General features: G+C 41.2%; 1 protein-coding gene across 1 annotated transcript in view; it reads right to left on the bottom strand.

Moving 5' to 3' along the window:
• Nucleotides 1-14,860, bottom strand: part of ERC2 (ELKS/RAB6-interacting/CAST family member 2) — a 692,745-nt gene that overhangs the window by 362,750 nt on the left and 315,135 nt on the right. Inside the window, 1 exon segment of the mRNA XM_030206769.1 lies at nucleotides 1,047-1,184. Within this exon segment, the coding sequence (XP_030062629.1) occupies nucleotides 1,047-1,184 (138 nt within the window).

Below are 14,860 nucleotides of genomic sequence, written 5' to 3'. Positions count from 1 at the left end.
CCCGAACTGAATCGGGGATGACCTCGCTTTACTCCCCCAGTGGTCACTAACCCCCTCCCACCCTAAAAAAAAACTTTAAACATATTTTTTGCCAGCCTCTATGCCAGCCTCAAACAACATACCCAGCTCCCTGACAGCAGTATGCAGGTCTCTGGAGCAGTTTTAGTGGGTGCAGTGCACTTCAGGCAGGCGGACCCAGGCCCATCCCCCCCTACCTGTTACACTTGTGGTGGTAAATGTCAGCCCTCCAAAACCCACCAGAAACCCACTGTACCCACATTTGGTGCCCCCATTCACCCCTTAGGGCTATGGTAGTATTGTACAGTTGTGGGTAGTGGGTTTTGGGGGGCTCAATACACAAGGTAAGGGAGCTATGCACATGGGAGCAATTTCTGAAGTCCACTGCAGTGCCCCCTAGGGTGACCGATTGGTGTCCTGGCATGTGAGGGGGACCAGTGCACTACGAATGCTGGCTCCTCCCACGACCAAAGGGCTTGGATTTGGTCATTTCTGAGATGGGCGTCGTCGGTTTCCATTATCGCCGAAAACCGGGGACGACTATCTCTAAGGACGACCATCTCTAAGGTCGACCTAAATGTTGAGATTTGGGCGTCCCCAACTGTATTATCAAAACGAAAGATGGACGCCCATCTTGTTTCCCCGCCCCTTCGCGGGGACGTCCTGCGAAGACGCCCTCAGGAAACCTTGGGCACCCCGTTCGATTATGCCCCTCCACGTTTTCTGAGTACATGCCCTGGGGAACCTTATAAATACCCACCTGAAATTTTTAAAAAACTGTGCTATAAACTCAAGTTGCTTATAAAAGTACCCCAAATGTGGGTAAATGTATGTTTGCCATGGTACAATATGTATGCTTTGAGCCACACGGATGGTGGACAATTTTCAAAAAGCCCCTTTTACCTGAGAATTTACCTGGGTAAGTATCTTTTGGAAATTGCCCTCTCCATGCACAGATAATACCCATTCAATGAAAGGAAAAGCGCAGAAGTAACAGAACTATGGCAGCCTTAAATAGAAGGCATTACCTTTTCAGAAAGCGCCTCTTCTAACGTAGCTAATGCAGTATCTGTGTTGCTGGAATCAGTCTGTAATGATTTCACTCTGTCTTTCAGATTACTGAGTTGTTTGTCCTTGTCTCTAAGTTGCTCCTGAAGATTTTCAATCTACAAATAAATAGAGATAAAATAAAATAAAACAGAGAAAAGAAAATAAGATGATACCACATCTCTCTACTCAGCCTACAAATAAAAGCAAGTTACACTATTTGGAAACGAGGTACTACAGCGTATTATTGCACCTCGCCTTTGAACAACTGACAGTACATACCAGGCTCTGTCACAGCTGCACATATAGGGATAGATTTGCCACCAAAAAAACTTGAGGTGAGGTTTATGGAATATGCCTAGAGCCCTTATGCACGCCTAAACCTAGTTGCGGGAATTTATGCCAAGTAAAACCTGATGTAAATACTTACGCCTAGGTTAGGCATGGTGCAGAGGTATTCTATAACCACATGTATAATTTTTTGTAATGCTCACAATCCGCCCATTCCATGCCCTCTTTTTTGGCTGCGCGCATTGAATTTACACACAAAAAAACCAAACTAGCAGTTACGTAGTGTCTATATTGAATAGGGGGAAAAGTCTCAACTACTGCGGCAACACATCTCAATCATTGATTGCACGCAGAAAAAAGTATTCATAGACTGAAAACCCCCCGTAGATTAGTATCTTCTTTATTATTTAAGTTCTTTCTTATCTGTTTATGCAACACATCCTCATATATAGAAATCTTTTATAGAGTCAAAGGGTTGAGTAAACAAGTAAACTTATCTTTCTATGGTGAACTCCAGCTTGCGTGTTGATTCCAACGGTCCCGTTTCGCTGTTCTTCTTCAGGGAACCATACCGCAAGATATCTGTTAATTGCTAGTGATGCTGGCAATTAACAGATATCTTGCAGCAGCAGTTTTTCAGTCTATGATGACTTTTTTCTGCGTGCAATCAATGATTGAGATGTGTTGCCGCAGCAGTTGAGACTTTTCCCCCTATTCAATATAGACACTACGTAACTGCTAGTTTGGTTTTTTGAGGATATCAATATTAGCAAGCAGTGTTTTTGATCTGTGTGTGGTAATTGAATTTACACACACCACTTTATAGAATATGCCTAGCAAGTTGAGGGTGTAAATTCTAATTAATGTCAATTAGTGTCAATAATTGCCTGTTACATAGCAATTAACAGCAATGACTAGCTTAACTAATCAAAATGTGCGTGCAAATACAGAATATGCCTGTATTTGTGCACACAATTTCAGTCACACTATATAGAATCCGGTGGATAATAGCCATTCTTCTTAGAGCAGCAAACAGGTCCCTGGAATAGCCAAGTGGTCGGTGCAGTGGACTGTAGAGAAGGGAACCCAGGCCCATATCCAACTTTCACTGGTACACTTGTGGTGAAAAGTGTGAGTCCTCCAAAGCCCATAAAATACCTACTGTGCTTACATATAGGAGACACCTGCAGGCTTAAGGGCTATTGCAGTGGTGTAGTTTGGGGTACAATAGTTTTTTGATGAGGTTTGCAGGACTCACTTTACAATATAAGGGAGCAACGGTGAGATGTGCACCTGGGAACTTTTCTGTGTTCACTGCAGTGCTTCCTAGGCTGCCCCACTGCTCTGCTGGGATGTCTGTGTGACCAGTCTACTACGAATGCTGGCTCCCCATACGTCCCAATGGCTTATTTTTGTGCATTTTTCCCTAGACTTTTTTTTTCAAAAGTAGTACCAAAAGATAGACGCACTGAGCACAAAAGCATCTAGAAAACAATGATTTTTGAAACAAAAAAAATAGACGTTTTTTGGTTCGATAATCGCTATGTTTGCCACTTGATATTTGGACATTTTCAGCAAAATCTAAATCAGACTTGGACGTCATATCGAAAATACCCTTCTACATATACTAGACTGTTTCTCTGCATGTCACATAAAAACAATATTGCGTCAGTTTTATGAGGAATCTAGTTGGTTAAATAAGCACTCCATTGGCTATATCAGAGGCTTTGAACCCTTACCAGACTAAACAGAATGCATTTAGGAGATAATTCTATGCACTGGTGGATCCATTTAGGTAAGCAGATGCCATGTGCTGGGTGCCAGTTCTATAAGAGCATTTGAGTACCAGGATGTCATTTAAAACAGTAGCTAAATCAGTGGTTAATTTTATCTGCTCATACTCTGGAGGGTGTAGGGGCAGGGATAGGGCAGGAAAGTAAAATTAGGTGGTTAGGACTAATTTTCAGCCTGGCTGAATCTAGATGCTCCCTCCTAACAGCCAAAATGTTTGTAAAATATGCTCTCCTGCTACAATCTCTCTCCCTCCTTCCAAAGATCCAAAACCTTTTTTTAACTGTCCATGAGTCCCTATACACGTCCAAATTACCCTCCCTCCCAAGAACCAAAATGTAAAAAAAAATAAACATATAAAAATTGGTCAATTGGCAAATCGGCCATCAATGTCACAAACACTCTTTCCCATCTTGTCCCTAATGTCTAAACCCTAAGAAATCCCCCCCCCCCCCCCCCCCCAGTTCCTCTCTCAAAATTCTGCCCACTTTGAGCAGGGAGGAGGAATCAGTCTTATCAGCATTTATTTTAAGAACTGCATGTTAAAATGGTTGAAGAAGATCATATGGATAAACATAGTTTAATGAAGAAAAGCCAGCATTTATTTAACAAAGGAATGCCTTGAAAACATATAAAAAAAAATGTAAAGGTGTGGATAAGGTGAGCTGATCGTAGGATCTGGATTTTCAGAGGGCATTTGATGGAAGCTCTTCAGGAGATTAAACAGCTGGAATAGAGGCAAAGGTTGATTGTAAACTGGTAACTCAGAAACTGAGGGTAAGACTAAGGGGGGGGGGGGCGTTATCAACCTGGGCTACTGTTAAGAAGGGTTATCACAAGTCATGCTATTTTAGCACTGGGTCTCATTGCATAAAATGGGAAACTTTGCTAAACTAGCAAGACTAGTGATAAAATAACCCATCTGAGGGGGGAAGTCATCAATGTTGACTATGTGAAATCTGATTATTTTACCTCATCCCTGGAACAGTCTCTCTCTTCCTCTTCCATACTCCCTCCCTCTCATCTCCTCCCCTCCCCCGTCCTTCTGTTCAGTAAACTTTGCGTGGGTTGGTGGCAGCAGCAGCAACATAAAGACAGGCTGCTTTTGGCCAGCCCCGGGACTTCCCTCTGCTGCAACCCACTTCCTCTGATGTAACTTCCTGCGAGTGGGATTCAACAGAAGGAAGTCTCGGTTCTGGCCCCAAAGCAGCCTGTGTTCATTCTACTGCTGCCAGTAACCCAAGTAACATTTACAGGACTATAGGGGGGAATGATGTAAGACCCATATGGAGGGAGTGCAGAGAAGTGAGACCAGGTTTGGGGGGGGAGGGTAAGAGAGGGGGAGAGGTGCTGGACCGAGGAAGGGAGGGAGGGAGAGATACAAGACCCATGGGGGGGTGGAGAACAGAAGTGAAGGAGACAGACATACCAAACCACAGGGACCAATGAGGGTAGAATAGAGTGCTGCCAATGCTAGGAAGGGGATGCTAAAGCAAGTTGCCTCAGGGTGTCATAATTATTTGAGCTGGCCCTGCCCTGGGAACAGTTTAGTAGAAAAATGGGCAGACTACAAACACAGGTACTCCCCGACCTTGCCACGCTCATTTCCACTGACTGCATGGCTGAAGCTGCTACTTTGGCTTCCTTGTTTTCCATCCTATGCAGCCAATTCTGCCCCTCTGCTTTACTTTGAATTAGAACGCACAGAGCTTGAAGAGGCACTGCCATTCCCTTTCTTTGCCTGCAGCCGTTACGGTTTTAATTTCTGTATCTGGCACTGAATTCTGTACAATACCTTAATAAATGGAGTAATCTCAAATAAACTGAGCAATAAATACACATGCAACCTATAAAATGATATTCAAAATCTGTCCTTAATCCTGTATGGCATATGCAGAAATCTGCACAGGAAGGGAATTCTACATAAATCTGCACTGAACCGAATTCCCCCAGGAATAACAGCTGGACAACTTTTGAACACCATTATTAGTACAAACTTGGATTTATCCTTTACCCTCTCTGCACTGCAGACAGAGAAAATACTATAAAAGCCAAGTGAACATTTATGAAGTTCAGTATTGGTAACTTTTACATCCGTATAGGAACATTAAAATCTGACAAAAAGCGATTCAGTCCATCTTCTTTTCCTCATTCATATTGTTAAACATCAGTGATATCATATCAAGGGACTGCAGCTAGGATTATCATCAAGGCTCTGACTTGTGCCAAAATTTGTCTGACATAAAAAAACACGGCTGGCCTGTTTAATAGCAGATTTCGGTCAAATGACTATTAGTAATCAAGTCACAACTTTTGCACAACTGTTGGTTAGTTATTATGGGGTCAATATTCAAAGTGATTTAAGCTGCCAGGACAAGCTCCACCTCTGCTGTTTATTGTTCAACAAATTTCTAGTTTACTCCACACTACCTTGAGTCCCACATTCTAAGACTCTCAGTTTATTTCTAATTTTCTTGTGCAGTACTGTGTCAAAAATTTTCCTGAAGTCCATTTACACCACATGCAGCAATTGCCCCTGATCTAATTCTTTGGTTACCCTATCAAAGAATCTGATCAAATTCGCTTGACATGTTCCTCCTCTGGAAATACTAGACTGTGCACTTCCACGCCATGTTTTATTTAAAAGCACAACAAATGGAGATCTCAGTAGAACCATGCCCCAAATAAAGACCTCATCACTGATCCTACAGGACTATTTCCTTAACTGTTACCTTAAACTAAATATGAATTAGATGAGGAAAATAAGCTTATTGTTTGAGTCCTACCTGTGATTATGGAAATAACAAATGGAACATATCATTAAAGACTGCTCCTCGTCAACATTTCACAGGACTTGGTTATAAGACATGACGTAACTTGGCTCCAAAACATAGATATGTATTTTTAATGTTACCACCATTTACCATATGATAGGATTACTTCCCCAATTTTAATTTATATTACAAATTTCTGAACAGCAATGATGTAGAAGAAACTTCAACTTAAAGTGATGGTTCACATAAGACATACACTTTCTATGTGACATGACACACCTGTTCTATGTGAATTCAGTTTTCTTCACAATTAAGAATTTGGTGGATCTGCATTGATAAAGCAAGGATTAGAAGCTTTCTGTCCCATTACTGAAAGCATTATATTTTCCACGTCATGACAGAAACCACCCCAAAGAAAGCTGATCATTTGGCTTTTAGCTCTTGCTTAGCTTACAAGATCTAACATGCTTTCCAGTCAAGCTTTGTCAACAGGTAATCCCCAGCTGGGTTTGCCACAATGATATTGCTCAACTGCAATTCTTGATGCAACAATACAATTTTCCATCTAATCCTTTCTTACTTTAATTATTGCATTGGTTTTTTTTACCATTTGAAGTCACTATCTTTTCCATATAAAATCATTAAACCTTTTTTGAAATAGAATTCTTTTTCGATCACACGTTTCGTCAATAAATTGGAAGTGCTAAATCTTGTCACTCTTTTGGCGACCATCTCAGAAATGCTTCTTAAGTACTCAGGGGATTAAATTAAATCTTACCTGCAGACAGACTTTATAATTCTACAGCAACCAAGTTCTCAAAAGAAAATTACTTTCATTATCTACCTTAACGTCAAGATACTACACTTTGGAATTTGCACGAAAATAACAGCATCACAGAAAATGTGCAAGATAAATTACCCTTGAAGACATGTTTTAAAGTTACCATTACAGAAGAAAGTTTTCAGCAGGATTTCTTAAGGCATTTTAACATCTCAAAAATACATGGCATTGTTTACTGAGTCAGCTTTTCAACTTTTGAAGCTCAAACGTTAGCTTTCCTCAAGGCTACAGAGCTCTAAACTACAGCATTATACTTTTACTGCTAGAAGATGATAACCAAAATTCTGTCCTCCTTTATTCAGTGTCCAGTGCTGGGGGCCCAGCTAAGACATGTCAGGAATGCCTCTCCCAGACCATAAACTTAATAATTGATCCAGCAGGAGCCTTCGTGGAGGAACAGATCTCTCCCGCCTCACGCTAATCCCCAAATTAAGGACAAAATACATTCCATTTAAACACTGCTTTCATTAGAAAGAAGTATTTAGTGCAATCTACTCTAAGCGAGAGGATTTCAAGAAGGTAGAAGTGATCTTTTCAACAGTCTCCTTTAAATATTCTCTACTTTCATTCACATCTTAAAGAAGTTCAACTTCTCCAAAATATTCAAAGCTGTAATGGGTACATATTCATAAAATTCTTAGTCCTAAATTTTATAGCCTAAAATTTATCCTAGGTTAAGCTCTGCAATTTCTCTGCTTAGATTTAGAAGCACAAGTCAGGAAAATCAGGGTTAAGTGCCCAAGATGTTCACCACCCTAATTCTATCCTTATTACCCAGGTTTTGGGAATCTAGAATTTCATGGGTTCTTTTAAAAAGTGGGTTTACCGCTTGCTAAAAGAGTACCGTAAGGCTACCGCAGCAGCCCAGCACTAGTTTCCACCCCCAGCGTGCATCATATCTGCGCGCTACCTGGTTACCGCCGTGTTACTGCAGGATCGCATACCACCACTTCAATGGGTGGCGGTAAGTGCTCCCCCCCCCCAAAAAAAAATGGCCGCACAGCAAGTACTTCACTTGTCGCATGGCCATTTCCTTAAAAAACAAAGACCTGCCTTTTACCTGCTGCAGTAAAAGGGGGTTTCGGTGCACATCTAAAACATGCTCCAACGCCAGCGCTGGCCCCCTTTTGCCACAACTTCGTAAAAGGGGTCCGCAATGCCTACTAAAATTAGGCTCCTAGATTTTGGTGCTCAGCCCTTGTCAATTTTAAAGAGGTTTAGGGAACCTTTTATTAAAGCACAGCAAGCCTACCCAAGGCTGCCGAGAGACTACGCCGGGCCCAGGGCAAGGCCGCCCCACCTCCACCCCCAACCGCTCCCGTCCCACGTCGCTCCCCCCGCAGCTGCAGTCTTTACTCAAAGCCCACCTCTTCAATGTTGCTTTCAGCACCTAACCTTTATACCTATTCAGGAAATCTAGACTGCCCCAATTTGACTACCCCTATTTGTCTATCTGTACATTTGTCCTTTAGATTGTAAGCTCCTTGAGCAGGGACCGTCCTTCTATGTTAAACTGTACAGCGCTGCGTAAACTAGTAGCGCTTTAGAAATGTTAAGTAGTAGTAGTAGTCTGCGGTCTCACCTGCCTGTCTCCACGGCTCCGGGCCCCCCTTCATTCAAAGCAGCAGTCGCAGATCGTGTCTCTTCTGGCCTTCCCTCCCTGTGTCCCGCCCTCATCTGATGTAACTTCCAGTTTCCGCGAGGGCGGGACACAGGGAGGGAAGGCCAGAAGAGACGCGATCTGCGACTGCTGCTTTGAATGTAGGAGGCCCGGAGCCATGGAGGCAGGCAGGCAGGCAGGTGAGACCGGGGACTGCAACGCCGGCGGCCTGACCCTGGCGCCGGGCCCCCTTTGGAGGCCCGGGCCCAGGGAATTTTGCCCCCCTCTCGGCGGCCCTGAGCCTACCACGGGCTTGCTATCACTGGGCTACCGAAGGAGCCCGGCAGTACTGCCTGCTCCCACTGCATGCCATTTCCTGTACATCAGAATTTTTTGGGGGGGTTACTGCCAGGTTAGTGTGGGAGCCCTTACCACCTCATAAATAGGTGGAAGTAAGGGCTCCCTGGGAAATAGCCGCACGGCCATTTCCCTTTTTTTTTTTTAAAAAGGCCTTTTACCCAATGTGGTAAAAGATGGCATCAGTGCAAGGCAATCCCTCGTGCGGACACCACCGCAGGGGTCCTTTTACCACAGCTTAGTAAAAGGACCCCTAACTTAGGTGACCAATTTCCAAAGCTAAGCACTCAGACCCTATGACCATTGACCCTTAATGCACCTTTTTTAGCAGCCATGTTTGGCCTTCGAGAAAAATGGATTCTTTACCAGCTACAATTATTTCTATTGGTCCAACATAAGATTTGGCCAACGATGCTACCACACACAAGGTTTTTTGAGACTGCAAAATTTCTTTATTCAGATAGTCAAAAACTGTATAGAATCCAGTACAATGAAAGAGTGATACGTGTCACATGCCCTTAAAAGAAGATACTACATTTGCAGAATATTTTCTAACATCCATGCAAATATTCTGACCACCTCCATCTCCAGCCAAGAAAAAATGTTTCTAAGCAAGAAATTATCGTATAGCAACCAGTGGGAAGAGATGCAGGAGGGAAATTATCAATGTTGGCTACTGTTGAGACATGCTATTTTACAACTGACTCGCGCTATTTTAGCACAGGTCCCATTTTATGAAATGAGACCTAGGTATTAATAACCCAATTTAGCAGTAAAATAACCCATCTTAATGGTAGCCCTTGTTGATAACATTTCCCTGCAGTGTCGGAGTACCTGATATTCTGCCAAAGGAAAATATTTCATTTCAAGACTATTACTTTTTCTTTTCTCTAGACTGTATACAGAAGGGGTATCCAACCTCGGTCATCACCAGGTTGTGTTTTCAGGATTTCCCCAATGAATATGCATGAGATCTGTTTGCATATAATGGAGGAAGTGCATGCAAACAGACCTCATGCATATTCATTGGGGAAATCCTGAAAACCTGACTGGATTGCGGCCCTCAAGGACAGAGGTTGGACAACTCTGGATACAGCAATACATAATAGTGCTAAATGCCAGTGTTTTGGCATTTCTGGTTGGTTATTTTGAAAATTACTTTACAGGAAAAGTATAGTCTTCCTATACTGTAATCACTTGGGTTGTTGAAAGCAATAGCAATATAATTACGTAATTAAACTGAAAACATTTCCATTTTCAAGATTTTACGAAATACTTGATCATAAAACTACATACAATTCAGCAGCACAGGCAAATTTTTTTTTATTTTTTTACATTTGATATTCTTCCTTTTTCTAAGTCAGGTAAAAGGCAGATGATAAGAAAATTATAGGATATATACTACACATGTAAAAAGGAGAATTAAAAAAACTAAACACTGAGCAAAGTAATCCATAAAAAGACTGCAGTACATAGTATATCGCAAAATGTACAGAGTGCCAGTTACATAGGATCTGGAACACGATCTGGAAAGAAGGAAACCTCTATCTAAGAGTTCTTTTTAGTAAGCTTTGGTAAAAAGGGGCCATAGAGCACAATTATATGGGTCTTTCCCACATTCTAAGGCCATTTTAGCATAGCTATAAAAATCTCAATTTTCTTTTTTCTTTTTTTTTTTTTTTACATTAATTGCCATCCAATGGCTTTTGGCTGGGAGCTTCTTGCAGCTTTTTCCTCCTTATTTTTGATTTGTTTATTTTTTATTTATAATTAGCCCATTGCTCTAAGTTTGTTTACAGAGAATTGTTTTTCCTTTTTTTGGGTTCATCCATTAATGTTGCAATTATAACGCAAAACAGACCACAAAAAGTGAACACAAAAGTCCCACGGGATAGACAAAGTCAAAAAAAAAAACAAGGAGGGTGAACTGGATCAGGCTCTTCGAAACAGACTCAGGATTCCAATGTGAAATTATAGGTGTTTATTTAAGAGGACTCCACACGTGCCTGCCTCAGGAGTCATGATGCGTATACTTGACAATCACATTTGTCTGTGGCAATACGTCTCGTAAAACGAACATAACTTGGTCTTTAAAAAGACCAAAGTATGAATAGCATGTAAAATGCCACTGAAGTTCATTTTATAAGACGTATTGCCAAGGACAAATGTTATTATCAAGTATACGCATCAAGACCCCTGACGCAGGCACGTTGTGTGCTGAAACATGGTACCGTGTCGAGTCACCTTAAATAAACATCTAAATTTCACATTTGGCGTCCTGAGTCTACGGGCGTAATCTACTTAGATTTCAGCAAAGCTTTTGACAAGGTTCCCCACAGGAGGCTCTTAAATAAACTGGATGGGCTGAAGATAGGACCCGAAGTAGTGAACTGGATTAGGAACTGGTTGACGGACAGACGCCAGAGGGTGGTGGTGAATGGAATTCGCTCGGAGGAGGGAAAGGTGAGTAGTGGAGTGCCTCAAGGATTGGTGCTGAGGCCGATTCTGTTCAATATATTTGTGAGTGACATTGCCGAAGGGTTAGAGAGTAAAGTTTGCCTATTTGCGGATCATACTAAGATGTGTAACAGAGTGGACACCCCGGAGGGAGTGGAAAACATGAAAAAGGACCTACGGAAGCTAGAAGAATGGTCTAAGGTTTGGCAATTAAAATTCAATGCGAAGAAATGCAAAGTGATGCACTTAGGGAATAGTAGTAGTAGTAGTAAACGGGGGGTGGGGGGGGGGAGGAGGAAGAACGGACACAAGGGTCTTAAGGAGAGGGTAGGATAGTTCATACAGTAGGAGCCAGCTCTGTGAGTTCCAGTTGGTGCTGAGAACTCCCAGTATTGAGCAAGTTCCTTCAATACATCCAGGTAAGGGTAATTTATATTGAATTTGTCACCCCCCCCCCCCCCCCCCCCCAGTCATTTTGAAATGTTAGCGCCCATGGGATAGCTTCCATTAAAAAGCTTAGATGAAGATGCAGCTTCCTACTTGAAGTGTGCATTAGTAGAAGGTGGGATAATATATATATATACTGGAGATATTTGATTTAAACATTTGGAAACAACACATACAACTTTGAAATTTATCCCAATTTCAACAGGGAACCAATATAACTTAAGTAAACTGGGGCCTTGTTACTAAGCCACGCTAGAGGCTCGTTAACATTTTAGCATATGCTAAGCATTAGCACACACTAACCGTGCAGGCGCCCATAATATTCCTATGGTTAGCATGCTAATTTTTAGAACGCGCTAAAAATGGTGCCCCTGGTAAGTTTCACTAGCCATCTATTCTGGGATATTCCATGCCACTTCTCAGATTAGACCCAGCATTGAATATCTAAGACAAATTCAGCTGGCAACAGTTAGTGCCTTCAAAAATGCTGACTGCTGCTATCTGAATATCGGGGAATAATAATTTTAAAATGTTAACAACTAAAATGGATAGAAAGAAATTAAGGGCCCTGTTTACAAAGGGACGCTAGCAATTTTAGCGCATGCTAACTGTATTGATGCTCATAGACTACTGTAATGGAATATACACTGGATGCAAAGAACAACTTGTAAAGAAACTTCAGACTGCCCAAAACACAGCAGCAAGACTAATCTTTGGCAAATCCAAATTTGAAAGTTCCGAGCCCCTTCGAGAGAAATTGCACTGGCTCCCAATAAAGCAACAAATTAACTTCAAATTCTGCTCCCTAGTCCACAAAATTCAGGATACATGAACACCCTAATCAATCTTCCAGCTAGGAATACATCAAGCACATCCCATACATTCCTAAATCTCCATTATCCTACCTATAACGGCCTCAAATATAAATCCACTTACACTTCGTCCTTTTCCTTTATCAGCACCCGATTATGGAATACACTGCCGAAAGCTGTCAAAACTACTCAAAACCATCTCAACTTTAGGAAATTACTCAAGACCAGCCTATTCCGGAATGCCTACCCCCAGGCTCCAACATAAAACCCAAAGTCCTTCAAAACAGCATATAAATGGACTATTATATAAATGGACCTTTTTACCCTTTTCCCTTTATACCCTGTTCTTTCTATCCACTCTGACCACCACAATCTATTGTATTTGTATAACTACTGGACTGGAGATAGCTTTTTCGGTCTATTGTAAGCCACATTGAGCCTGCAAACATGTGGGAAAATGTGGGGTATAAATGTAATAAATAAATAATATTCCTATGGGCATCTACACGGTTAGCGAACGCTAAAAACGCTAGCGTGCATGAAAATAGGTAATAGCTGCAACTATCATCTGATAGTACATCTAGATAAAAGAAATGGTCTTTATTTTACCACTCTAGTCAGAGAAAATCAAATATCCTTACTAGCCTTTATTTCCACTGAATGATGTTCAGAACAGATTAGTCATTTGATAAAAGTAAAAAATGTGTTCAGCTTATTAGAAAAGATTGTACGTATTCTTTTTGTCTCTGCTGACAAGAAATCAACCTCTTATCTTATTCTCCTTGAGAAAAAGCACAGTTTGATCAGCCATACACATCATTGTACCATTCTCAGAATTAAACTAGTGTCTCTTGCTGTGGCTTCATTCCTACGCTTCTTTTTTTTTTTACATAAAGACTCGTGACTATTCCTCAACTTTCCATGCCTAAACAACTAAATCCAGAGCAAAGAGAGTTTAACTTTGAGCAAAAGAAGCATTTGTTTAAAAAAAAAAAAGATTCTGACTCTCATGTCTAATTTGATCTTTGCCTCTTCCCACCTTCAACAATGATTAACTTCTTATATCAATACTATCCTAATCTATTTTGCAGTTATAAATCTGCTCCTACCTCCATTAGGCTGCCAGCAGCTATTATATCTTTCGACACTCCATTTACTGAAGAATTCACCTATGTCTGGTCTCTTCCTACCTCAACTATGGCAGCCATTCACTGTGTTTTGCCAAACTACCATGTTTATAGATATTACAACTGTAGATCTGCAGTGCTGCCATCTGAATCCGAACCTTATATTCTGATCCAAAACATTGTCTCTATTCAATCTATACAGTGTTTATCATATCTTTTTCAGAGTTGTTCTACTTATCCATTAATTCGTCCACAAGCTTGTCCCTACATATTTCTAAATAAAGTCTATGGATTTCTCCCAAGTCACTCTGGTATTCTTCATTCTTTAAGCTCATATTCATCTTACCTGCTACTTGAGTAGCTTATTTTTGTAAAAAAAAATTAACTATAAATTATGATACAATGCAACTATGTGGGCTATTTGAAACTGAAATTTAGAGTACTGGTTGAGTTTTGAGAACCTTGAACTATGAACCAGGAGAAATATGGCTGAGTCAATTCGTCTCTTCCTTCATTTTTACATCTAAGATTAAATCTTTATAAAATTCTTTTTAAAAAATCCCTCTTTATCTCAACAACCAAAAGAAAAAAAATCAAATAGACGTTTATTTCAACTTATTATATTCCTTTCTGTGACTGCCATGAATTGCAGCTCCAGTTAGTTGTGACTAGGGCTTTTCAGTGTTTACTAAGGGTGTGCATTTGTTTGAAACAACATCTCTTACGTCATTTCATATAATTCGCTTTGGAGTCCTCTTACTAAGCGGCGGTAAGCACTAACTCACTAAGGGGCCCTTTTACTAAGTCACGTCCGCGTGTCCTACATGCGTCAATTTGAACTACTGCCCACCTACCACATGGCCCAGGCAGTAATTTCATTTTTTACGCAAGTCCACTAAGTGCAACGGAAATTTTCCGGCACACAGCGTTAACCAGGCTGTAATTGGCATTGTACGTGCGTAGACCATTACCGCCTGGTTAACACATGAGACCTTACTGCTAGGTCAATGGGTGGCGATAAAGTCTAAGGCCCAAAATGGACATGCGTAGATTTTGGAACACCCATGAAATGCCCATTTCCACACCCCTAAGCATTCCCCTTTTTGCCTGTGTGTGTTAGAATTTAGGCTTAGCAATGTACGTGCGTAAATTCTAATTTTTGCCAATTATGAAGAAAGACTAAGGAGGCTAGGGCTTTTCAGCTTGGAGAAGAGATGGCTGAGGGGAGACATGATAGAGGTATATAAAATAATGAATGGAGTGAATCAGGTGGATATGAAGCGCCTGTTCACGCTTTC

This window comes from Microcaecilia unicolor, chromosome 6 (genome assembly GCF_901765095.1).
Source record: "Microcaecilia unicolor chromosome 6, aMicUni1.1, whole genome shotgun sequence".
Lineage (NCBI taxonomy): Eukaryota > Metazoa > Chordata > Amphibia > Gymnophiona > Siphonopidae > Microcaecilia > Microcaecilia unicolor.
The sequence above is the reverse complement of the archived record's forward strand: the minus strand, read 5'-3'. Positions and strand labels throughout refer to the sequence as shown.